The sequence below is a fragment of the Cyprinus carpio genome, chromosome A23 (genome assembly GCF_018340385.1).
Source record: "Cyprinus carpio isolate SPL01 chromosome A23, ASM1834038v1, whole genome shotgun sequence".
Lineage (NCBI taxonomy): Eukaryota > Metazoa > Chordata > Actinopteri > Cypriniformes > Cyprinidae > Cyprinus > Cyprinus carpio.
Window position 1 is genome coordinate 6,493,447 of NC_056594.1, and position 27,935 is coordinate 6,521,381.

Genomic DNA, 27,935 nt, shown 5'->3' on the forward strand with positions numbered 1-27,935 from the left:
AACACAGATATAGCTTCAGAAATGTTTTAGTATTATGCATGCTTACTGGTTAGTATCAAACCACTATAAGACTGAACAATTACTGTTTTGAAATCCCACATTACACTGAAAATAGATCTTAAAGGAAAATTCTAAACTATTTATAGCTTCAGTGTCTTACATATAAACTTCAATGTACAGCATTTTTCAGATTGCTCGCTTTCTTAAAGGAATACTTTAAGGAATACATACTTTGTTCCCACAAATACATAAAGCCCTAAATGAAAAAGAGCAGCTTTACAGCTTAAATAATACACAAGTTTTAACCCTTAATTGGCTCCATTAACTTCCATTGTACTGTAAGAGCTTCACCATATAAAATTACATTTAATTGAAAATATATATATATCTTTTTTTTTGCTTTATCCAGAATGATCTGATTTAAATCAGAGCAAATATGCTAATTTTATTCACTTTTTAAAATGCTGTTTTAAAATGATTTCTTAAAATACTTCTATTAACTTCTTAAAATACTTCTAGGAATTCTTAAAATACTAATGTTTTTAGGTGAGAAATACAAAACAGAATCATTTATACACACACACACACACACACACACACACACACACACACACACACACACACACACACATACAAATATTTAAATATATATTTTTATTCAATTAATAAAATATATGAATACAATTATATATATTTTTAATTTATTAAATATATTATACATTTTTATATTATAAAATAGGTCATAAATTATTATTTACAAATGTATACAATTTATTTTAAAATTATATATATATATATTTGTTGCCTCACTGTATGAAGCTTTTTTTTTTTAAAGCAAGGAGTGAGTCGAATTATTTTTTATTGATAATCAACATTGTGTCATACGCTGTTGACTAAACTTAACTTGAATTGAACCCTGAATTTTCCTTTAATAAATTAAATGATTAATAATAATAAAATTTTCCTTTAAGACAAATGATCTTTGAAATAATGCACTTACAATGGTAGTCTATGGGTTTTGGAGTTTAGAAGCAGAAATGTGAATCCTGCAGCTCTTATATGAATCAGTTCATAATTAAGTGTTTTTTGAGTTGTAAAGTTGTCTAAATCATCTTTTTCCTACGCTGAGAAACTTTTGGTGACACATATGCATAAACATGAGGTTGAAAATCATCCGGAATATGGTTTTTATTTTTAAAATCAAAATCTTTTTGAGGGTTGAGGGCTGATGGATTTTTAGTGGGGGATTATTAAAGAAGCTTCCTTTGTCTTTTTGCTGCATACTGTACACTTCAAACGTCTCACACGGCTGTTATATATTATTCATGTGAGAATTATGTAACGGTGCCTACGTTGTGAAATGTCATAGAAGATTCAGAGGAGTTTGTTAGGCATCAGGTTCACAGATCTGAGCGTGGATGGAAAAGACAGTTACACTTTATACTGCCATAGACAATCAAGCGTCACTCTGCTTTGTTCTCCCGCTGGAGAAAGAGTTGTGGAGCGGTGAAAGGCCCTCGGTGTGTTTTGTGTGTTTGATCACGATGTGTCCCGGTTGCAGTGGTGTGTGGGTGTGGGTTCGTGCGCTGATGTGGAGGCAGGGTGGAGGTTGCCTGCACCTTTGCAGAAGAAGGTGGAAAGTGGGTGAGTCATCCAAAATTAAACCACAAAAGCTAGAGCGGATTTGTGCGCTCTGGGGCTGCCTCTGTACACACACAACTGCTCACACACACACCTGATGATGCAGGTTAATTAATGATTAACCTTCCCATTTTATGGAATAATCTAATACCATTTACCTAAATTAAGAACTTCATAATCAGACGACTGTTCAACTAACACCAGATTAGTAAAACAAAAAGTGTAAATAGATTTGATTCACTGTTTATTTATTTCAAAAGTAGTATTTTCTCCAGAATAAAGCGATTTAAAATAAAGTACAGTAGACTAATTCAGTAACTTTTAAAATGCTGTATTAAACCTTTTTTAAAAAAAAATAAGATTTAAACATTTTCAAGATCTGTTTAGATCAGTTAGCAGGATTTTTAATCAACGCTTTGAGAAACGAACGAGTCGTTTACCATCGTTTACCAGACTCTTGTTCCTCACAGGACGTCTTATTGTCTGTCATATGTCAGAGCTGAGAGTCGGGAAAATGCGGTCAGGTTCTGAGATAACCTCATCAAAGCCACAGAACAGAAGACATGTCTGTCAGTCGCTGCTGTTGGTTTGCACACTGGAGCCTCTCTGACGCTGTTCAAGAGAAGTGTCGCCCAGTGGAAAAGAGCAGGGTGTGTCCTCTGTCAGAAATACAGGGCATGGAGACAAAAAAGAGAGAGAAAATGAGTAAAAGAACATTTGTAGCATGGGATTGGTTCTTTCTGCCTGCATGCATGGGTGTTTTAGCACTCAAATTACTTTCTGACGTCTAAGCTCTCCTCAGGGAAATATAGAGACGCAGAATCAGCGTATGAAGGAGAGCGGACACTGAGCGGCCTGATGGATTGGCTTGTGAGATGTGTCTCACTGTCTCTTTTGTTTTTTTGAAGGGGGATGTGCGTGAAGTCGGGGCGGGCCACTAACGTTTATAAAGCAATATGAGTTTCTGAAACCCCAGAGGTATTGTCAGGCTGTGAAAAATGTTGTTAAGTCTCAAGCGCACTAGTGAGACAACAGATTCTTAGTGAGCGGTATAACATTTCTCTCAGGTTCAGTGATTGGTTCACCCATAACTTACATTGTTCCAAATACATAAGACTTCTGTTCATCTTTAAAACACAAATGAAGATATTTTTATTTAAACATGAGAGGTTTCTGTCCCTTCAGTGAAAGTCTGCTCCACCAAATCTTTGATGCATCTAAAACTTTATAAAGACATCATAAAAGTAATCCATATTGATTGAGGGGTTTAATCTTCTGCAGAGATATGACTGCTTTATATGATGGACAAATTTAATTTAGGCTTTTATTCTCAAATAAATATTGATCAGTGCACATACTCATAAAACATAAAATATTGTAAATTAAATAAAACTAAATGATACTGGGGCGGTACCTTTTCAAAATGTACTCTTTTGTACCTTATTTAACCCTAAAAGATGCTTATTAGTACCTTAAAGGTACAGTTGTGGTCAAAATTTTATATCCACTTTTCAGTATCTGCAAAATGTTAATTATTTTTATATAAATCCCACAAATTCTTTGAATTCTTATTCAATTCAGCATTTTTCTCTGTATTTGAACCCTTTCCAACAATGAGTGTATGGTTTTGAGATGCATCTTTTCACACTGAGGACAACTGAGGGACTTGCATGCAACTATTACAAAAAGTTCAAACGTTCACTGATGCTGCAGAAGAAAAAAACAATGCATTAAGAACCTGGAGGTGAAAACTTTTTGAATTTGAAGATCGGGGTGAATTGAACTTATTTTGTCTTCTACATGAAAGTAGTACTAAATAAAAAAAATTATGCCATTTAGGCAAAATAAGAAAAATGTACACTTCGGTTCAAAAGTTTACACCCCTGGCTCTTAATGCATTGTGTTTCCTTCTGGAGCATCAGTGAGCGGTTGAAATTTTTGTAATAATTGCATGTAAGGATAGTGAAATAGGATGCAGGGTTACGTAGAAGATCAGATGAGGGTGGGGAAGGACGGTAGTTTGGTATCTGGGTTGCGTGTCTAACCTCAAGAAGGACCAATCCAGTTGCAGGAAAACGATCGCAACAGTTTTTATCACCTCTATTCCCTTGAGTAAGATTTCTAGGACATCTGTCTCATAAGTATCTCTGGATAAAAGGGCCTTTGTTGCACTGTTGCAATTTGCCAAACTGTAAGTTCTCATTTTTTATGTCAAGGTTATGGGCAGGTAAACATTATAATTCTAAAATCAAAGTCTTGGATCTGTAAGTTTTTATTTATTTATCTATCTATCTATTTATTTATTTAACACTTATTTCAAATTCTAATAATATTTCACAGCATCACTGTATTTTTGATCAATAAATGTGTCTTGCTGAGTATAAGATACTTCTTTCAAAAAGCAATTTTTGAATGGTTGTGTAACAGTGTTTTTATCTTGTTTATTTGCTGTTAAGTGTAGAAAATCTCTCTGAGGAATTTACTAAGATAGCTTACACTAAACTGGCTGAACTATCTTGCAAAAATTTGATGGTATGAACTTTGCAAACGTTGCCAAATTCAGCGACTAGATCTTCTTTTGAAGCGCTAAATGTTGTAGCCTCTGCTGCCTTGTAAACAGAAGTTTATTTCCTGGTGGACTGATAAAAACCTGTGCTCCCTGACTCTTGGAAATTGCATAAAGCCAGTCAGTCAGATCAGAACTCGCTCTTGCCACTGATGTGTGCAATCTGCAGCCTGTCAGTGAACATGCTATCTGAGCCCAAAACTAGGTCAAATAATGGCATGATGTGTTTAATGAAACCAAATGCACATTTGGTGTTTACAAATTCCTTATCTGTATTGGTTTATACAGATTTTTAAAATCCCAATCCTGTAACTTCCTAACCTGGAAGCTAGCAGTGAGTCTTCAACAGATCTGAGCATGATGGATAATGTAGTCCAAAATCTGTTGAGCTTTCTGCTTCTCTTACCCTATTTTCTGAGAGCTGGGTCTTTCTTGTCTCGCAGCAGTTGTGAGTACAGAGGAGGAGCAATGAATTATTAAATGTGCAGTGGTTGAGCAGAAATAGAAACATGCCTTCATAAGTGTGAAAATATTGCTCATCAACAGTGATGCATTGTTTTGTATTAAGGAACTAATACAATCTATAGGGGCTTGCGCAAAAGGTTCTTGACAATGATGCATCCATCCATCTCTCCATATCATTGTGATTATTTCTCAATAAGATTAACATATGCATATCATCAGTATATTATATTTATTTAAAAAATGCAGTTCTCTAGTTTCTTTTTGAAAAAAAAAAAAATCTTAAATTTAAATCAAAATATGACATATATATTTTATATGATTTATTTTATGCTTTTTAAACGTTACAATTTTTAGTTTAAAACTGAAAATGTAATTTTTTTATTGAATTGTTTTATTTTTGCTTTTTCATTTTAACGTGTCATTTTTAAACTTTAATGTTACAGTTTTACTTACATTTATCCTATGCTTTTCCATTTTAAAATTTTAAGTTTAGAGTTTTATTTTATATGCTTTTCATTTGAAAATTTATTTTTTACATTTTAATTTTACATCTTGAATTTTTGCATGTATTCATGAATTTAAAGGAATTTTATGAATGAATTATAAAATGAACGGCATAACTTCATTTATTCTTTTTATTTTATAGCGTTAAGCTTAAAAGGTATTTTTTGCTTTATTTCTAAAATATACAAAAATATTTATTGCTTTTTATTTGAGAGAGACTAAAAAGTGAACAGAAAAGTTTTTTGCTTTCTCATTTTTATTGCATTTTCAAATTCTCTTGTTTATTTGTAATTTATATTTTGTACATTTTCATTTAGAAAAATAGTAATAGTTTTATTATTTTATTATTATTTTAGAATTTTATAATAATTGTACTATTTTTAAATATTTTAAAATGTATTAATTTAAAATGTAAATATAAATACATTTATTTATTATTTTTTTAATTCTTTTAAAATTTGAAGTTTATTTTCTGCTCTTTTTGTTACGTTTTAAAATTTGTAATTTAGTTGAATTTCTTTTTTGCCTGTGATTCTTATTCTTATAAAGATATTAGTTTAAAGAGTGAACAGAAAATCAAACCTTTGTCAGTGTAGTCATACATTATTTCACAGTCCAGTTCTCGCTATTAACAAACCACTAACTACGAGTTTTGCATCAATAAACTCCTAATTTGCTGCTTGTTGTTAGTAAGGTAGTTGTTAAGTTTAGGTATTGGGTAGGATTAGGGATGTAAAATAGGGTCATGCAGAATATGTGCTATACAAGCACTATTAAACAGCCAATATGTTAATAATAGTCTTGCTAATAAGCAACTACTAAATAGTGTGGACTGGTCCCTATACTAAAGTGTTACTGACAGTAGTGTTCGAATTGAGGGTGGGCTACAGCGGGGTGGGGGGGTTTGGTGGGTTGATTGGGGGTTGTCCCGGACCAAAAAAATGAACTTGGGGGGGTCCCCTGGTTTTTCAAAAGAACTATAATACTTGAAACATGAAAGTAATGACAATGAAATGAATTGATTGCTGTGATAAATTTAGACCTGCTCATGTCACATCACAAATTTTTTCACATGTTTTTACAGCATTGCACATTATAACCAATCACACACGATTCTGTTGAGTTTATGAACACAATGGCTGAAACCTCTGAGTTTTTGCACATGCATGCTAAATTAATTCACAAATTTTGTCATCATAAGCAACAAAGTGCAAATGAATGAATGACGTAAGTAAGAGATTCGTTTATCATACAGTGTATGGACAGCTTCATTGATTATAACAGAAATTTTGAGTGCAGAGACTAAGTCAGTGATAATATTCTTTAATGAGAATGTTCTTTGCTCTCTTACTGCATAATTTACCCGCTGTTTGAATAACTATGTAAATTAAAGCATTATAATGTGTAACTTAGAATGTTTTTATTTAGTTGTGATCCCTTTAAATACAAATCCGACGACCAGCCACTAGGTTGTTAGATTTTCTGAGCGATAACAAGGATGAGACAAAAAAAATATGAATCATAAACAAACCCGAAAATAAAAATACGACAAGAGATTAAAAGAAATGGGTTAAGTTTGTTAATACATGGATTTTTGTGTAGAAATATATAGTTTTTTTTTAAATGTATTTATTTATTTATTTATCATTTATAGGGTGCAGGGGGGTTGGGGGTCTGGTTAGGGAGACCCTCCAAGTCAGTATTTGTGCACTACAGCTCGTTGTTTCAATGACTGCTCCACATCTCCTAATGATACAAGTTCTTTTCTACTCTAAAACACTTGACACATATATAGCAAGTGCTGATAAATGGAATTTAAATAAACTACTGATGGGAATTTGTATGACTGTTTGTTATTATCTACTCATATTGGTGTCTTATAAAGTGCAAACACACTCCCTGTGGCTGTTACCCCGAGTGCAGCTGTAACTATGCCGAGGAGTCGGGATACCAAACAGGACTGCTGGGACAGACAATCAGAGATTAGTCACGGTTCAGAGTGAATGACACCCCTCACACGCTTCTGCATCACTGACACTGAAGCATAGGGAAGGGGTTTGTCATTCTCACACTCAACATGCTTCAGACGATGGCTGTGAAAGAGAGAAAGAACACTTCCATGCTGAAATAGTGTTATGGAGAAGTGTGCTGAAGCCTCGGCAGCAGCAGGTCTGACTAATTTAGAGTTAAGATGCTTTATGAGAAGTTAAGCACTGAGATCATTTTAATCTGCTTTGAGCAGACGTTTGATACATTAGGACATGTGGAGACAAATTCAGTCAGTGTCGTATCCCATTTGGGTGTTTTTACAGTGTACTTGAGGTGTTTAGACAGTCTTCAAACTCTTATGAGAAGACCTAAGTGTTTAGTGATAAAGCCTACAGTGGCTGTAAACTTCAAATAGCTGGAGAGCTGAAAACTTCAACAGAGCTTTAGTATTAAAGAAGTTCTTCATGCCTAGAGGACAGAAAAACAGCCAGTGGTTGGGACGTTCCTTTAACATTGTAGTCTGCAAAAGTTTCATCTATCCATCCATTTTCCAAACTGCTTGTCCAGTGGTACCAAGATACAAGGCATCACAACATTACAGGCAAAAAAGGGTTTTTACAGAATCATGGGTAATGTAGTTTCTCACCATGAACTCTACTGTTACACACATGTATTTAATAGTAAGTTGAAATAATGGGTCCAACAAAAGCATATAACCTCGATTAGCAATATGGAGTTTTTAACAGTTTATAAGTTATTATTAAAAACCAATTCTTGGGATTTTTACTTACAGAACAGGATTCAGAACTGTTGCACTCTGTTGATAGTATACTATTAAGCTATGCTATAAGCTGCTAATAAAAACTAGCATTGAGTTATGGGTGTAATATCACATTATAACTAAATCTCAACCATCAGGATTTTTAAATGTGTGAATTTTGTTGGTGACAGATTGCATTTAGACAGATGCCTTTACATTAATTACAAACAGAAAAGGAAAACAGAATAGCCAGAAGCGAAGTTATAAACAGTGTAGTGAAAAAGTATCAATTCAAACAACAATTTTGGATTTTGTCACTCAACATCACTACCTTTTGGATAAAGTAGCTGATTACTAGAAATGCTATGCAAGTAGGTAAACAGCAGAGCTGATATCACGCTAGTTAGAAAAGTTAGTAGCGTTTAGGTGTCCTGGGCATATACGTATATGTACAGTAGGCCTTTATGTAGATACCGCTTTCGACTGCCATCTTTGAACGGTCACAGACCTACTGTGAGTTTTGAGGCTGTTAATCAATACTATGCTTTTGTTGAAGTTGTCAGTCTGTAATGATCAATTATAAAATAATCATGTTGAACAGTGAAGTTCGTGGTGAAACTACATTACCCATGATTCTCCACCAACGTTGTAAATTCAATGGCTTGAAATGGGACATAATTGTTTAAATATAGGAAAGTTTATTTAATGCGTAGTAAAGGGTTTGTTTGAGCAATAGTGATAGTCAAGCTTGCTGGCAGGAGAAACCATGACCTATAACTGCTGCCAGCATGATGAAATCTGTTGATACAGTACGTGTGAACACACACACATGGTCTTGAAAACCCTCATACTGCACTGGTCAAAAGTCATCCCGTCCACCCGTCAACCACAAGTGTCCAGATGGTCCTCTTTGTAAAACAGTCCACGGTGTAAACCCACAGGCCACGGTGGGGAGGTGTTAAATTCTCTACTGTCTGCAAAATAGCCAACAGCAACGACTCACCCAGTTCTGGTGTCGGGGTCAGTCTCTCTGAGGATATGGATTGAGGGTTTTCCGCTCTCATAATGGGATTTATCCGCATGGTGAGCTGAAAGATGGAGAGAGGGATGAAGAAAGTATGAGGAGCAGCGGGAGGCTGAACTCCCTCATTCTCACCAGGGCCTGTTATGATAGCCGCAGATGGAGTTTAGCTGTCATATTAGCAGGGTGTCGAGTGCATGTGATGAGCTGCATGTGATTCCACACCGAATCCCCCCCAAAACAACAGCAGCAACAAAAGTAGAAAGAAAGAGTTTTGCACTGACACTGCGGAACATTACGTCACCGCTAAAAGATTGCAAACACTACAGCTCTGTTACAGAACCTAATTTGATGCTTCACTGTTTGTAGAGGCCAAACATGATCCTAGGTAACACATTTAGGTTATAAAAACGTTGTGGGAATGTTGTTTTGAAATGTTTTTAAAACCTTGAATCGTCCAGTTTTCTTGTGATGTCGTGATTAGAACGTTATTTAGAATGTTCATCTAGTGCAAATAAGATCATGAGAACGTTCCAATGTTTTCTCTTAACGTTATGAGAACGTCTATCATTAATCAAGTTATTAGAACTTTCCGTGAACATTACTTTAAGAACATTACATTACTTTGTCCTAACATTTATATAGCTTTAAAAGAATGTTAGTGAAAGCTGTGAGAATGTTCTATTAGATGGGATAATACTAGCTGTTAGCATTAGCATTTATCTCAATGGCAGTTGTGTGATCACTCTGTGGAAGGACATGACCAATTCTGTTGCTAATGTTTTTTAGGTCAACCACCTAATTACTGTGGAGCCACAACAACAACGCTGTTTGACTAATGGCACCACAAGAAAGAAAATAAGTTTACACTAATGCTTGCTATAGGCTGACAATGCTGAAAATGCAGTGCATACTTACCTGTTGTAATGAATGATGTTCCAAACCTACAGTATGTTAGCATGTTGCTAAGCTGATAACATTGATAAGAACAAAAATACCTATCACAATCATACTATATATTGGGGCAAAACAGTGCATTTGAATCACATTTCAATGCTGAGTGACTTAGATATTATAATGGACATTTCTTGTCTTGAGCTTGTTGGAATGCCTCGAAAGTGAAGCAAACATGAAATGCTGCCTTAGAATTTAAAAGTAATATCCCTTGAGCCCTTAAAATGCACTCTAGTTTGGCAGATAACTATAGTTTGAAACAAAGCTTTTGGTTTTTTAAAACACATTTTGTACAATTTTGTATACACTTCCGTTCAGTACGATTTTTTTTTGAAAAGATGCATTAAATTTATAACAGTAAAAAAGTGACATTTATAATGTTACAAAGATTTCTATTTTCTGATAATGTTATCAAAGAATGCATCATGCTTTCCACAAAAATATTAAGCAGCACAACTGTTTTCAACATTGATAATAATGTTTCCTGAGCACCAAAGCAGTATATTAGAAAGATTTCTGAAGCATCATGTGGCGCTGAAGACTGGAGTAATGATGATGAAAATTCAGCTTTGCATCACAGAAATAAATTACATTTTACAATATATTCAAATAGAAAACAGTTGTTTTAAATTGTGAAATTATATCACAATATTACTGATTTATTTTTCATCTAATACATTGTCTTGGTGAGCATAAAATCTTACCAACCCTAAACTTTTGAGCAGAAGTGTATATATTTTTTAAGAATAAGAAAAACATAAAATTTTCATTTGTTCATAGTTATGTTTTTTTATTAATTTATTTTAATTAACATAAGATACATTTATTTTAATTAAAAATGTTACATATCGCATTCATCCTCTTGCCTACTTTATTTTTACACATTTGCAAGCAACTGTACTCATAGGCGTAGCTTGACGTTTGAGCTTGGGGGGACCAAACCAAGCCGGTGGATTTGGTCAGTCGTACTCTTAAACACATTTTAGTTTTGCTATAGTAAATCTACATATTCACATTCACATAGAGCAGCGGCAAGTGTGTGAGCTTGTCATGGCAACCACATACACTGCACGTGAATTACAGCTGCGCTTCTATTTTGGCAAATTAAACTTTGCAATAAACACGTTTAAAATGCACAATAAACATGTCTGTCAAAACTATCTCATTACTCATCCACTGTATTTAAGACAGACATTTGTTGGGCTTGATTCAAGTTAATGCACAATGAGGCGCACACTTTCTATTTAATCTTACTAAATAGACGATAAACAGTTTATATTCTAAAAACTGTTTATAGGTTGTGTTCTCTGAAAATGAAATAACATTTGGATGTAAATGGCTGCCTCCTGTGGATCACCTTTATCTAATTGTCCAGGTCTGGAATCATCAAGCATGGTATTGATATCTTCATCTGAGTTTTTCGTTGTCTCCAACTTTCTCTGCAGTTCGTGTACGTTGTTAAAAACGCGGAATATCATTTTATACCACACAACAGGCAGGCATTTCCATTAAGTCTACTATCCACCAAAATGCAGATTTGTCACGTGACAATTCTTACGCAAATGAGATTGAGGGAAACATTGTTTGTTTTGATTGATTAATTTACTTACAATAACAATTTAAAATGTATTAACTTTTACGTATTAACTTTTACATGTATTATTAACTACATTATATGCATTTTTACAGTGTAGAAAAAACTTTATAAATAAATATTTAGTAAAATCCTTTAGTCGCATAACAACAAGTTCAATATCCATCCAAATGTGTACAGTATGTGAAATCACGACACTGCTTTTTTTCTGATATTGACTTGTGTGATTATTCTTGGATTGGGACAAACTCATCACATTCAGCTTGTGAATTCCTGGCCACAATTAGGGAAATTGTCTGTAATCCTGCGGGCGAGAGTTGAAAGAAGCTTTGGGTCGTTCCACAGGCCATTAGAGGATGATGGGAGGTCAGGTTTGGGCAGCGAGGGAACAGCTCGTCTACTTCCAAATGTGATTACAATGATGCAGCGTGACCGTGCACATATTCATATGATGGGATTTAGATCGGGTTCACCTTTAGGGACTCGGCTGGCATCACGCAATGGCAGTGCATACTTTATTTAGTAGTGATGTGTACCTCAGAAACAATGTATATGGCAATGTACATTTACAGTAATGGAGACTTTTGTCATCGAGAAACATTGTAGTTGATTTCCATCTAAACAGGGTTGTTGTTTATAGGTCAGACCTTTTTTGTGGTTGTATTTCTTTAGATGACACATTAAATGAGCAGATTGAAGCATAAAGACATCTTTTTCTTCCGTGGTAATTCAGAGAAAATGCACATAGCCCTGCTACACACTGCAAACTTGCCATTTCCTCTGTGCAAAGAGATGCGAGCTTAATCACACACACACTCAGATTAAAGTGTGTGTGTGTGTGTGTGTGTGTGTGTGTGTGTGTGTGTGTGTGCACGTATAGATGTTGCATTTGTGCGTTCATCAGCGCTGCTATGGTGAGAGGTGGGAACAACAGAGATGTACGAATTGTTGCTAGAGAAACCTTCCCATGGGGAAGCACTGAACAACACACTCCAACAAATACTTGCCCTGTTTAAAGACTCGTCCGAAGCCTGATACTGTCTGTCGGGTTTCTATACCTCCTCGTTTCTTTTCTTTTTTTGTCATTAAGCAGCAGATTCTCCTCAGCCGTTCTCTCCGGATCCGACTGAATATTTAGGAAATGTGCTGAGAGCAGCATCAGACGGAGGAGAGAGGGAGGGAGGATGGTTTTGAATTTTTTCTGGGGTGGTAGAAGGATGCAATAATATCTTTGAGAACAGGAAAACAGTGTTTATCTCACACAGATTCTTGTTTTACGAACCATCCGCACACACGCATGCGATTCACACCCACAATCATAAAAATGGTGAAAGCTTTTGGGTTTCCATGACCTCCTTTCCTGAGTCTGTCTTTTGTTATATCCCTCTCTCTCTCTCTCTCTCGCTCTCGGTTTCTCAGTCTAATCCTGAGCTTTGGCCACATTTCTCCTCTGGCTGCATGTGTGTGTTGTTTCATGTTTTGTGTGTGTGAGTGTGTTTAGAGGGGAAAGCTCAGGCCATCTTGAAAAACTGATATTTGATCCCGTGTGTAAAGGAGAGGAAAGAGTCCAGCTAGTTTCACCTCAAACATTAGCTCTGCTGTCTTTAGTCTGTGATGTATGTGCTCACCATCATACACTCAGTGATGGATTTCTTCATATGGCAGGCTGGCATTTTAAATGACATGATGAAAAATGCCAGGTGCTGTTTTGTGTGTATAAAAAGCAAAAGCATTTAAGTAGTTCATCATCTTGATGTTCATTTTACAGAAATGAAGAATAGATTACAGAGCTAGCTATACTTTGCAAAAATGACTGTGAAATCTCATTGGTCTCATTGAAATCTGACTGGACATTTTATATGATATTTATATGTATAAGATGCTCACCATGGCTGCATTTATTTGATCAAAAATACAGTAAAAACAGTAATATTGTAAAATATTTTTACAATTTAAAAATAAATCTTTCCTGTTTGAATATGTTTTAAAGTGTAATGTATTCCTGTGATCAAAGCTGAATTTTCAGCATCATTACTAAGTCTTCAGAGTCACATGATCTTCAGAAATCATTCTAACATAGTGATGTGCTGCTCAGGAAACATTTATTATTATTATCAGTGTTGAAAACAATGTGATAACATTTTTTTCAGGATTCTTTGTTGAAGTTCAGTAGTACAGCATTTATCTTTTCTGTCACTTTTGATGAATTTAATACTGTGATACTTTAAAGTATTCATTTCTGTCCAAAAAATCTTACTTGGTCATGGGTCAAAGACACAAAGGTGCTTTCAAGCATCAAAACAATAAAAGTTTAATACAGCTTTGAATTTTTTCAGAGCAAAAAAATTTGACTATCATACTTTTTTACCATGCTTTACAGAAACATAATATCATTCGGTGTAACAGTAATTTCTATATCAAAAGAAAATCTTGTCGGGCATATTTAGACCAATAATCATTAGATGACATTAAAGTACTATTAGATGACTATTCAAGGATCATAGTGCAGCCCCCCAAAAACGAATTAATTGTCATTTTAAATCTTTACCAATCTTTAACAGTAATTAATTAATAATTAATAATTTACATATAATATGCTTTCTATGTATATAAAACATGTACTTTTTTAAATTAACTTTGTTGCAGACACCAAAATGGGACGTCTTGTCTTTGCCCCGTATATGTTATGATTCTCTGTTGCTTGTTGCCAGAAACTTGTAGCGTCTGGTTAGGACACAGTATAATATCACAGTATTACTGTACATTCATGTTCATGTACCATAGTATTTTCATGGTACTTCAAAGTATATCATATCATAGTATTTATCTTTGTGACTGAATGTTGACTGAGACTTTAGCTTAGCCATGGTTAGCTTAGCTTAGCTTGTAGCTTCATATTTCCTCAGCAGTAATATTGAATCCCAGGCATTACTGTACACAGAGAGAGATTAAACGCCAGCCATGACCGTCACTCATGTGTGCAGACAGTATGACAGAGCGCAGGTGATTTGAAGCACTTTTAGCTAGCGTTAAAAGCAACTGGCAGAGGTAGGCTACTTTTTAATTTGAGTAGGAATACTGGTTTTAAAACAAACTCTTTCTTTAAGCTGACTTTGCTTCTTGCTGTAGGTATATTGGTCAAAGTATAAGCACTTGAGCCACATGGGGTAAAATAAATGAATGAAATAGCTAAAATAGATCAAACATGAATAATTAATTCTTGCTCCAAACCATGAACTTCTAAAGCAACAAAACCAGCCTTGTTTTTATGTTAAATGTTTATTTGTAAATGTGAATTTTCATTTAACAGTTTCACATTATGTGAGGCAACTTTATATATTCATTCATTTGGTTGCCAGTCCTTTGGCAATATGTCAAAAAAGAAGTTTCTTGCTCAAAAGCTTTCCTATAATTTATTGATATGAAACATCTTGACATGCTTTAACCCTCTTTAAATGATCATTTCAATCAGACGGTGTAGTCCATCCTGCAGGCATCTAAAGAGTCAGTCATTATTAGCATAATTTGGTATAACTTATTTATTTATCCACTTCCCCTTTGCTGTCATTTATTTATTGTTAAAAGAGTTTTGTGCACTGTGGGCCTAGTCATATTTTATGGCCTGATCTTGTTTGTGTTATCTGTGTGTGTAGGTGCCCTGGACGAGCCGTACAGCAGGACCTGTGTGTATGTGTGTGTCTGCAGCTCGGGGGAATGTTTTCAAATCTCCCAAAGGTGCTGATACTGGGGGCCATCGCCGCCGCCTCTGCCTTTGTGGTCACCATCCTCATCGTCTTGGTGTGTGTGGGGTGTCAGAGGTAAGACACACACACACACACACACACACACACACACACACACACAGATTGCAAACACCTTTTATCTACAATACTAGAGCTGAGAATCAGTTATTCAATATATTCCTTTAACAAAAAAGTTACACTTTATTTTGTGTGCTTCTTATAATGTAATTTTACAATTGTGTACTGAGGAATATTAATTAACAACATATACTTACTATAGGGTTAGGGTTTGGTTTAGGGTAAGCTGCATGTAATATTATTATTAATAATAATATAATTAAATAATAATAAATAATGTGTCAAATAAATAAATAAATACAATAAAATAAAACAACATTCATACTCTTATGAGCCAGTTCTTTAATGTGAATCAAAAACCTTAAGTTCAACAAGTATAGTCTGATTCACAAAGGAATCACTCTCATTAATTGACTCTTTTAGTGAATCAAATCACTAATGAATCATTTACTGAACCTCAAGTTATATTTGGAAAACAAAACAAGAGCTATTACTGTGTTACAGTTGTGGCCATAAGTTTACACAAATAAGAAGGATCATAAAAATGGCATTTTGTTGTTTTATTTAGTACTGCCTTAAATTTTTTTAAAAAATTTATGACCATAATATTACCTTGTTCATAAGGTGCATGAGCCTTCTTAATTATTGGATTGCTATGCTTAATTAAGCTTTATTATGATTGCTTAATTATTTTGCATCAGAAAGTCTGCGTAAACACACCTTTTGCAAAACTTGTATTAAATTTCATTCAGATTTGTTAGATCTTTCAAATCTGAAATGATCTCATCATGTGGGAACTGCTGAGGGCAGCAACAGCAACATGAACTGAATTTCTCCTTTCCGAAATGTTCTTCCTGATACTGAAAGAATCGTTAATTGAATTGTTTAGGAACCGGAATCGTTAAGAGCAATCAGAATCAAAAGCAGGACCATTAATTCTTTACGGTTCCCATCCATATCTAATGCTTTATTCCTGAGCTGTTTGTACGTCGCACATAAAAGTATTTGTGCACAACTCATATGTCGAAAGAATGCAGCTTCTTAAAAACTCTTTCTCCCCCACTCTTGTGTCAGGGCACCTCCTCCTCTTTTTCTTTAGTTCTGTCTCTATCTCTCCTTCCCTGCTGGGGAGCGACTTGATGAATGCTAATATCACTCCCTCAGCAGATTGCGTGCCCTCTGTAGGAGCCGTTTCGCTGGGAAATGCCTTAAGTTAAACTCTGCGTCGGATGCTCATTTGTGACAAAGACTTTTGCTTAGAGATATTACAAGGAACGAAACCCTCCAACAAATCAGTTTCACATTCTCTCAGGCATTGTTCTATTTCTGTTCTATGTAACGTTTCACAGAAAAGATGAATAGGGACTATACAGTTGTTGTTGTTTTTTTTGTTTTGTTTTTTGCATATTCACCACAAAGTCATGTTTTTGCTGTACTGCAAAACAACTTGCTCTGAATTGTTGTACAAAACTATTGTTTTAGTGTCATTCTAATAGTTAAAATAGATGTACAGTAAATATGAGTGATATTTAGTGCTCAGAGAGCAGGCTGGCATTGCTGGAAAGTTACCAGATGAAAAACACACGCTGAGCTCATTGTTCTGAGATACACAAATTATGTTTGAGTAAAACCCTTGTTTCAGAATCAAAAACTTCCATCTCATTTCCATTGCAGAAATTCTGCGTTCTTCTGTGGAACATAAAAGGAGAAACTTTGAAGAATGTTCATGCTGCTACTTTCAATGCAAAGAAAGAAAAAAACACCATAAAAGATAGTGCTCATTTGTTATATTCAAAGTCTTCTGAAGTTATATGATAGCTATGAAGTTCCCCCTGTGCTGCAGCTCTTAAATCTCAACACTGACAATAACACCGAATGCCATCGCTTCTGCATGTTTCTATCTAATGCCAGGTTGGAAATGCAAAAGAGATTTGTGAGCTGTGGTGAATGAAAAGATTTTTAGCAATTAATGATTTACATTTTTTGATTCCTTTTCTCACACAAAGTGTCACTTTATGACATTGTATGACTTGTTACTTGTTACTAAAACTATTCAAAAGAATTTGTTAATTGAAATAAAGCTTACATAAATCAAAACATAAATAATAGGTGGAAAACTTACAAATTTACCTAAAAAAATATTATTATTATAGCTATATTGATATTTACAAGATATTAATGACAAATAAAAAATAAAAAGATAAAAGCTTATTCAACTATGAATAAATGCTGTAATATTATTGATATATATTAATACTTTTTCAGAAGAATTGACTGGACTTTTATTCATCATTATGGATTTAACATGAAATAACAGAATATTCAAGAGAATTTTCTGGGTTCCGTACATGTTCAGTTGCCAGCATATGTGGCATGATATTAATTACTACAAAAATGTATTGTCTTCCCTTTTCTTTAAGAAAGCAAAAAAAGTTGATGGAGACAATATTTAAACATTAAAATACTTAAAATACTAGTGTTTCAGCAGTATAGCCACAAGACATAATATGTGTTAAACATGATTTTATAAAAAAAAAAAAAAAAAAAAAAAAACATTTATTAACCTTAGAGGAATAGCTCAGCCAAAAATTACAATTTTCTGAAAATTCACTCATCCTCTGGCCATCCAAAATGCAGATGAGTTTGTTTCTACATCAGAACAGATTCGGAGAAATGTAACATTGCATCACTTGTTCAACAGTGGATCCTCTGCAGTGAATGGGTGCCGTAACAACTAAAAAACAAAAACACAATAAAAACATCCAGTAAAACAAAACCACACCAGTCCATCAGTTAATGTCTTGTGAAGCCAAGCTTCTTAAGAAACAAATCCATCATTGAGCCATTTTAAATTTAAACCTTTTAATAAAAATTTGGACTGTTTTCACTTATAAACGGTGCTTGATCTGTGCATATTTTTCTCCTGTTTCAGGCGCGAGTAAAAAATGTCTTCAAGATGAATTTGTTATACAAACATGCAGCTTTTTGCTTCACAGGACATTATTTGATGGACTGGAATCATGTGGATTACTTGTAGATTATTGTAACTAAGTTAAGCTTGTACTGAACCTGGAATATTCCTTTAAAACATGGCTATACTAATGCTGCATTCATGACTGCATACTCAGTACCAGGTGCAGCTGTTATTTTGCTGTGTGAGGTTTTGAGGTATCTATGTACTTTCTGCAAGTCATGTGTGTAGACACAGGGTCACTAATACCCAGGTGTGAACGTGTCCCTCCAGCCTCCTGAGTTTCTAACCTTCACAGGGGAACAGAACGAGACAGCCTTCACAACTACAAACAAACAGGAGACTTTTTTCTACTTAATTCTACTTTTAATGTTTTGCTATCTATTCATCCATAAAAAACGGCTTCATATAGTTTAGGAAGTAAGAGAGAGAGAGAAGAGAAAATGCTCTGTTTCACAGTTTCGCGTAAGTGTGAGAGATGTGCGGATGTTAAAAATGGGGTGAGAGTGAGAGGAACAAAAAGAGGGGAAAATGTGTGTATTTCACAGGCTGTAGGATTGGGGGAGAGAGAGAGGAGCTATAATTGATGTCACACCAGGTGTGTGTAGGGAATGAGAGGAGAAGGAAAGCAAGGGAGGAGGGATCGTCAGGGTTACCTATCCATCCTCTCGCTCTCTCTTCCTCCAGCACACCTGCAACACATCTCCTCCCTCATGATTACGACATCCCTAGATATAACCAGACCCTGGCAATCCCACAGAGAGCCGCTGTAGTGGAATTTTACTTCCTGTCCTATTCAACAGTGCACAATAGCTCTGGTACAAAACCCAGAGCTGCATGTCTAGTGTCTGCAAAGGCTGCAGCTTTCTAAGGCGGCATTCTAAACAGAATGTAATCTCATCGGTGACTGAGTTGGAACACTCCATTCTTGAGTGGCTTACAGATGATTCTAGTAGAGCGCAGCAGTCGGGTTTCCACTGTTCCCTTTCATTTTCCTGCTTAATCAATGGGGAAATCTCTTCAAGGTGAAGAACTACACTACCCATAATCTTAAGGAAGAAGTGCCAATTAAAATAGAACATGATAATGAAAATCAAGGCAAAAGAGCTCAACAGCAAATGTCCAATTCTATGAAGCGGAATGAAGAAGCAAATGACATAATTAAGTTAGTCTCTCTACACTCTCTATACTTGTTTATACTTAAACGTTTTTGAAAAACATTTGTTTGAACAAAAATACAGTAAAAACAGTAACACTGTGAAATATTATTACAGTTTTGTGAATATATTTTAAAATGTTATTTATTTCTGTGATGCAAAGCTGCATGCTCAGGAACCATTTCTTCTTATTTTCAACAGTTGTGTAGCTTGATATTTTTATGGAAACTATGATGCATTATTTCATGATTCTTTCAAAAGAACAGCATTTATTTAAAAAAAGTTTCATTTTTGTCTTTACTGACACTTTTGATCAAATTAATGCATCCTTGCTGAATAAAAGTGTTTTTTCCAAGAAAAATAAAACTTGCTGAATCCAAACTTTTGAACAACATTGTATACATCATTAAAAAAAAAAAAAAAAAAAAAAAAAAAAAAAAAATATATATATATATATATATATATATATACATAAAATTGCATAAAAAATGCTTATTTTCATTAATATATTCATAATTTTCGTCATAATTTTTTTAAGTATATAGAAAATAGTAATGGAAAAATCACCGCCTGCAAAAAAAAAAAGAAAAAAAAAAAGGTCACCAGTCACTGTTGTGTTCTATAGTTTCACATTAGTATGTTAAGCTTATGTGAAATCTAGCACAAACATTAAATAGCAGAATATAAATTTGGTTATATTCATTTACACTTTCCATGGTTAAATGAAATATATTTATAATGATTTTTATATATTCATAATGATCTTGATTTGCCCTCCATCTTGAAAGAACTTTTTCATATAGTGCTGTGCTTATAATTTGGTCAAAACAAGGTATCTAAGAAGGCAGCATAATATTGTTTAACTGCCTGACAACAGCATTTGTGTCTAAAGGTTGCCTTAAAATACTAAGTAGGTAGCTCTGGAACAGATAGGATGTTCCAGTCCTTTACATGTTTGCTGTATTTTATGTTCTCCTTACAAAAAGTGTCTCACTTTGTCTACAGAAAAAGCAAGAGCAAACATGGCCACACCAACGGAGGGGCTCAGAAAAAGGAAACAGTGAGTGCAAAAGAAGTATATATGAACACATATAAACACAGTGTAATTATGGACATGGATGTACGTACATACATGATAATGTTTTGAATTTCAGGCCTCTCTGCGCCAGTCCAAGCTGAACTCGATGAGTAAATCTGACACCCGCCTGCATGACATGCACAGGCTGCCCTGCAACGCAAACGGTGAGAGAGGCAGACAGATTTAACTGGTCTTTGTGATATAAAGACTCATTTCCCACTCATACGCACATATGCACTGGCCGACGCATGTGCGTGCAAAGGCTGACGTCTCCAGAGACTTGGTCAGATGTTTACTAGCTCGTGTTCGCACTGCCCCAGACGTGTGATCTGCGAGGCTGAGAATGACAGTTGTCAAGCTGACACACAGAACACACACATCTCTCAGCCTTAAATACATCTTCTTCTGATTTTTTTTAAATCCAGACTTACTTTAGAGTGTAAAACACAAAATACAATAAGAAGAATAACAATTCCTAATTTGGAAATGGTCAACATGAAATCAAGGTTTACTCTATTTACTTTTGTAATACATGCTCCTGGTCATAATATCCACAAATCATCAGTCCACATTATTCCAAATTATTCCAGGAAATATGAATATATTGCTTCGACTGTGAAATGACTTTCCCTTTTCTGCAGATGTTACCAAGACCACAAGTTTCAACCCAGGTTACAAATTATGGTTGTAAAAACATTGTTTTGAAATGTTTGTAAAATTGTGAAAATTATGTCCAGTTTTCTTGTCACAATTATAACATTATTTAAACATTTCTTCCAAAGTTCTAGTAACTTTTTTCACACAAAATATTATTTGAAAATGTATTAATATGTCCAGTTTTTTTGTCACGAGTAGAACTTTATTTAAAGATTCCTAAAATGTTTAGTTCTACTATATTTTCACCGAAGACATAACGGTATCTAAACATTTATTTTTAATTTCTTAAGAACATTAAAATGTCCAATAAAAATTCTAATATGCAGTGTCATACAAGATCGGTAGAGGTATGCTAAGCCAGTGCTAACTAGGCTAGGCTTATTTGACTATTTTTAGCTTTGGGAATATCACCTGATACAGTATATAGTTTAGAAAACAAGATTCACATTTTTTGTTGCCAGTGTAGTTTCACATTGACTCTAAACTCACTGTACTGTCTCTATGCAGGTTTAAACATATGTAAGATTGTGAAAGTATTTTATCCGATATGACATCAGTCTTCCAAACTTTCATCTTTCCTTATTCTGATTGACAGGCGCCCCCAAGAGCCGGCCGGCCAGCATGGACCTTCTGCTCCTGCATACCCGCCGCTCCACGTCTGACCTCCGTCCCAGCCCGGGCCGCCAGCTGCCTCGTGCTCTCAACAAAAATGAGAATGAACGTGAGCACACCTACTCTGAAGTTTGCCGCCGCTCCTCTCCCACATCCCTCCCGCCAGATGACGGCCTGTACGAGAGTGTTGGGATCAAAGGGGTGGGGCCTGATAAACCTGCCCCACCTGCTGTCCCTGCCCTGACGTCAACCAGCACGCCCTCTCAGCGCCGTGCCCTCAACCCGACGCTCAATGGGAACGGCCGAGGTGGAAGCAGAGAAGGCATGAACGGAGTGAGTCAAGATGAAGTGACGGCAGAGTACGCCTCCATACGGAAGGTGAGGAAGCTGGAGCGCAGCAGGAGGGAGGAAGTGGTGGAGGATGGAGAAAGGGAGCACCAGAGCATGTCCAGCAGCGAGTCCTCCAGCAGCACCTTGCCGAGGAAAACAGTGGAACCGTTTCACCTACCCAATTTCCCAAAGGTGAATATGACACAGATCAGCCACACAGGCTCAAAACCCTCAGCTCACAACTCATCCTGCAGGGGCAAAAAAAAATATCTCACAGAAACCTTTAAAGAACGGATATGCCTGGAGAACAGAATGTCATAAAGACTCTTTCAAATAACCACCTAAATCACTCTACATTCTCAGAAATTAGGTACAAAAGCTATCACTGGGGTGGTACCTTTTCAAAAGGCACACCTTTGTACCTAAAGAGTCCATATTGGTACCTTAAAGATACATATAAATACCTAAAGTGTACATATTAGTACCTAAAAGGTACAAAAGTGTCCCTTTTGAAAAGGTACCACCCCAGTGACAGCTTTTGTACCTTTTTCCCAACACCCCAGCAACTAAAAAGTAACACACTAAACACTAGAAACATCATGGAATAGTATGGAAAAGTCTCCACAACTATTTTTATTTATTTAATTTTTTTTCTCCAGCATCATTATGGTATGGTTTGCACCACTCTCTTTATTTATTTTATTTTATTTAATTTTTTTTGGAGAAAAAGAGGAAGTGAAAAAAACTTATGATTGCCTGGCATTTGCGCTAATGTTAAATGCAGAGCCTGGGAGTGCAGTTATACGTTTTGACCACTGGAGAGTGCTGTTTCCTATAAAAACATCCCCTCGCTCCACCAATCTGAAGCATTATCTAAAACCTCCATGACTGATATGAATAAGACTGATGATATTTACATGGTAAATCTTTTAGATGTTAAATGTTTTTTATTAAAAGGAGTTCAAGAAGTGTTAAAATGTTGACTTGCTCATAGTCTTCCTCATTTAAAACGAGAAAACATTCTGTTGACATAGTATTAAAAATGAACTGTATTGTTACATTTAGTGTGTGTGTGTGTGTGTGTGTGTGTCTGTCTGTGTGTGTGTGTGTGTGTGTGTGTGTGTCTGTGTGTGTGTGTGTGTGTGTGTGTGTGTGTGTGTGTGTGTGTGTGTGTGTGTGTGTGTGTGTGTGTGTGTCTGTTCGCATTTCACCCATATCCGTATCAAGTTTTGCAGAGTGCAGAACAGCCATGCAGAATGATGGTGCCTTTAAAATGGAAAACACACAGACAATGATCGGATAATGATCCAGTCTTCCTGTTAACTCAGCTCTGCTCTACTTGTCTTTATGTGTTTGTGCCATTTGTTTGCCACATATGGAGATAAAAATCTTCTTTGTCAGAGGTTTGTTGATTGATGGCTTGTTTACACAGGCACGGTATTGTATTCAGTGCATACTTATCTTTCTAAATCTGACTTACAGTGTGCCATTTGATGTTTAAGCAAGGCTAAACAATATTGGTGTGTGTGTGTGTGTTGTGTACATGTTTTTCTGTCCTGGTGGGGACTTAAACCTGAGTACACACCGACTCATGGGTACTGGTGTCACTGTGGGGATCATAGGGAAACAAGCTCATAATTCATACAGAATTATTATTATTATTATTATTTTTTTTTTTTTTTTTGAGAATGTAAAAATGCATAAAGTTTTCTGTGAGGGGTAGGTTTAGGTGTAGGGTTGGGGCTGTGCAATAGAATATAAGATTTGCACAGTATAAAAAACATTATGCCTATGGAGAATCCCTACAAGGATAGTAAACCAGACATGTGTGTGTGTGTGTGTGTGTCTTTGACCTGCATTATATCCAAGCCTGTATCTAGAGCAAATATTATTAGTTTACATGAAAGCAAGCATGCAGTGTGGCTGTGCAGCACATGTGTCACTCCAGTGCACTGGACAGGATTATGTAAGGTCTGTTGGCAGGCTGCCGGCCCCACCATGTGTGTTTTTTTTTTTTTTTTTGTTTTTTTTTGTTAAAGGCATCTGGGAGGAACCACAGAGCAGGTAGTTGCTTCAGCCAAGGAAATAAATAGCAGCAAACACTGTAGCCATTCATCTGCTGGTATTAATCTTTCATAGAGATGGTGTGCTTCTTTCCCACTTTAATCATTGACTCTCTATTCGGCGTACACATCTGTTCCTGTAATGATTAACCCACAGAAAATTTCCATTGTAGAAACAAACACCAATCAGTCCTAAATTAAAGGAACAGTTTATGCCATTCCAGACCAGCATGACTTTCTTTCGTTGTTTTGTGAGACACAAGTGGTGAACTTTTGAAGAATGCACTGGCCACTGTTTTATTTTTCATAATGAAAATTAATGAGGACTGGTACTGTTGAGCTCCAAAAGGAAAAATAAAAAAAATTTAAAAAAATATTCACAAAAGTGGTTCATACATTTTTTGCTGAAAATTCCAAGTGTTCTAAGGTCATATAATAACTTTCTGTGACAACAGACCAAAATTAAGGTCATTATTTTAAATTTTTGTATTCACTATTATAATTTTTGTTAATATTCAGCTTTTATTTTATATATTCAGAATTAATTTTAATAACAGTTTTTAAAATTATTTAATCTTTATTGTTTTATATTACTATTTCTGTTTAATTTATATTTATTTTATATTTCAGTCACTTCAACTTTCAATTTTGTTACCAAGGCAACATTTTTCATTTTCGTTTAAAGTTTTTCATCTAATTTTTTTTATACTTTATTTTAGTTCAGATTTATTTCAGTTACCAAAAATGCTTTGGTCTTAACAATAATAACCCGGTTGTTGAATGAATAGTTTACTCAAAAATGAAAATTTGCTAAAAGTTTATTCACTCTGAATGGGTGCCGTCAGAATGAGCTGATAAAAAAACATCACAATAATCCACAAGTAATCCACATGACTTCAGTCCATTAATTAACATCTTGTGACTTGAAAAATTGCATGTTTGTAAGAAACAAATCCATCTTTAACATGATTTATTATTAAACCTTCACTTTTGGACAAAATACAAAATACCTCTATCCATAATAACACTTCCTACCTAAATTTGTTTCTTACAAACACACAGCTTTTCGCTTCAGAAGGCATTAACTGACAGACTGGAGTGGTATGGATTATTGTGATGTTTTTATCAGCTGTTTGGACTCTCATTCTGACGGCACCCATTCACTGCAGAGGATCCACTGGTGAACAAGTGATGGAATGCTACATTTCTCTAAATCTGTTCTCACAAAAAATCTTTCATGTCCTGAAAATTAGTGAATTTTAATTTTTGGGTGAACGATTCTTTTAATCTCTTCAAATGGATTGTTTAATCAGTCAGGTTGTAGAATCGAATCAGTCTCATAGGCGACGAATGATTCAAAGTGTTATCACAAACAAAAATGGCCGATTCATTGAAAATACCTGACACAAAAAAAACTGATTGGTTCACAAAACGGATGTTGCTGCTGCTCTCATGAACTCACGAACATGGAGAGCATAAATTGAGATGACATCAAATTCAGTCTGTATGTATTAGCAGTGCTTGAGGAGATCTGACCAGCTCGCATGTTCCTCATGTGTCCAACAGGAGGCGGTCTTCATGGGTAACGGAGAGCAGTACATTTGGAAACCACCAGAAGAGGATGAGATGATCATGCCAGGGGTTCCTCAGCTGGAGAACGGACACAGCCATCCCACCGCCGTGGAGGTAACGTCTGCCTCGCTATCCCAGCACTGCAGACGGGGTCATGACATTTGTCCAGGTTTACATGAATGGATCAGGTTTCAGACTTTGACATTTGACCTCTGAAACCCAGGAACATTTCGGATCTCTTTGGTCTGACCCTTGTGCATCAATAAAGAGTTTGTAAGTGAGTGGAATGATGGCTGAAGACTGATAAATTGTGGCTTGAGAGTGAGAGAGAAAGTTTAAACCTTCATTTCTCCCTCCCCCTCTCGACTCTCTTCCTGCTCTCTCTCTCTCTCTCTCTATGGCTGGCTTGGTATGGCATGACTAACAGGAAGGTCAAAGGTCTGTAGACTGTGCTTGTTGACTGTCAGTTCAGGATTGGTGTGAGGGAAGGAGGGAAGGAATATGAGAAGTGGGGAGAGGTCTGGACAGACAGGCACTCTGGATAAATTTGTGTTTAATCAACTTCCTGTAACCGATCAAAACTCACAACTTGGTTTCAGATAAAAAGATAGAGCCTAGTGTAGATTGTGTTTGAAGAATACATACAGGTTACAACAGCAAGTTATATGCACCATTATCACTGCAAAAAAAGGTTTTCTTAATCAGTGTTGTCTCCTTTTTAGTTAAAATACCCTAAATGTCATCAGGATTTAATAGAAAAGCTAAACTGTATAAGATCATACTTTAAGACTAATAATAGACTTATACTTATACATTTTAATTAACTGAATATTGCTTGTTCCATAGCTAGCCATATCTTAAAAATGTTCCTACTTTTTACCTGACTGAATGTGCATTGATATTAACACAATTCAGTTTTTTTCTGATTTTAAAATTTGCACGTCTAGTGGCATTAAATGTACTTTGAAATGGCATTCTACACTTATTTTGTTTGTAAGTAGTGTAAGAGTTAGCTGAACGTCTTTGGCTCAGATAGAAGTGTTGGCTGTTGTAACCGGTGAGCTGAATACATTTCTCCACGCTCCGTCTCTCTTACTTCTCTGCTCATTCCTTCTCTTGTCCAGACACGCCCAGTTTCATGTCATGAGGTGTGTGCATGGCCCTCGCTCCACTTCACTTAACACATTATGCTCAACATGGGAAAATCATTGGAATTTTTTAAAAACAGGGTTGTGCATTGTGACAAATTCATTTTTAAAAGTATTACCTGTAGTTTTTCTCTGAGCTTATAAAAACTGCATGCAACTTATTATATTACATTATTAATTTCTAGCTGAAAAATTTTTTCTATCTATTGTAATTACCTAATATAATCTTAATTAGAAATCTCCAAATGATACAATTCCCACAGCTTTTGTGTCCAAGTGCAAACACACCTGCATGCTGCAAGTCATGTAAGATTGAGTTGCCTCAGAAGACTGTATTTGTAAGAAGAGAAATGAGTAGAAAAGTGTGTGTGTGTGTGTGTGTGTGTGTGTGTGTGTGAGTTGGGGGGGATTGCAAGGGAAAGAGAAAGAAAAGGCAATATGAAGGGGAAAGTAAAAAAGAGTTACAGAGCAAAGTGAGAGAGCAAGAGGAAGGAAAAAAAAACCTCTCAAGGCTTTCTCAACAGCTGCAGAGAGTTTTGAAACCCCCGTTATTGTGATTTCCTCTCGCTCTGCAAAGTGCTGCACAGCACGGTAAACAATGCTCGACATGGAGGAGAAGAGATCAGCAGGGCAGACACACACACACAAACACACACACACACACACACACACACACACACACATATTTGGGAGTTTCAAACAACATGAAACTCAGTGGTTTTCTTGAAATCGGCTGGTTCAGTCATGCCTGCGTTCAGACGCATGCTACGTCGTGCCGCGGCCTGCAGATTACAGTACGGGATAAAATACTGAACGCTTCAGCATTGTTTTCTAGACCGGTTAGAGGTTTTAACATGATAAATGCAATCGTATCCGCAGCTCTATTCATGCAATAACATCTCCTCAGCTTGTACACATGAATGCTGTAAAGGTCACTATGTGAGTTGGAGAGCCGAGTTGAATTCTTGACTGGGATTTTACACATGCCATTGAGCTGGGAGTGCTAAATGTCATCCACCACAGAGAGGGCAT

The 27,935-nt window shown here is 35.7% G+C and overlaps 1 protein-coding gene and 1 long non-coding RNA gene across 2 annotated transcripts in view; one reads left to right on the forward strand and one right to left on the reverse strand.

Moving 5' to 3' along the window:
• The window catches only part of LOC109095959, a 46,511-nt gene that overhangs the window by 14,811 nt on the left and 3,765 nt on the right, over nt 1-27,935 (forward strand). Inside the window, exons 2-6 of the mRNA XM_042712782.1 lie at nt 15,148-15,312; nt 20,449-20,503; nt 20,598-20,685; nt 21,774-22,312; nt 25,750-25,869. Coding sequence (XP_042568716.1) covers nt 15,209-15,312; nt 20,449-20,503; nt 20,598-20,685; nt 21,774-22,312; nt 25,750-25,869 — 906 coding nt within the window. The 5' untranslated portion in view covers nt 15,148-15,208. The remainder of the gene's footprint in view (nt 1-15,147; nt 15,313-20,448; nt 20,504-20,597; nt 20,686-21,773; nt 22,313-25,749; nt 25,870-27,935) is intronic.
• LOC109095960 lies at nt 1,940-9,955 on the reverse strand. The gene is made up of 3 exons (XR_002018847.2): nt 9,865-9,955; nt 8,929-9,013; nt 1,940-2,300 (listed from the first exon to the last, which is right to left on the reverse strand). It is a non-coding gene; the product is annotated as an uncharacterized LOC109095960 (long non-coding RNA).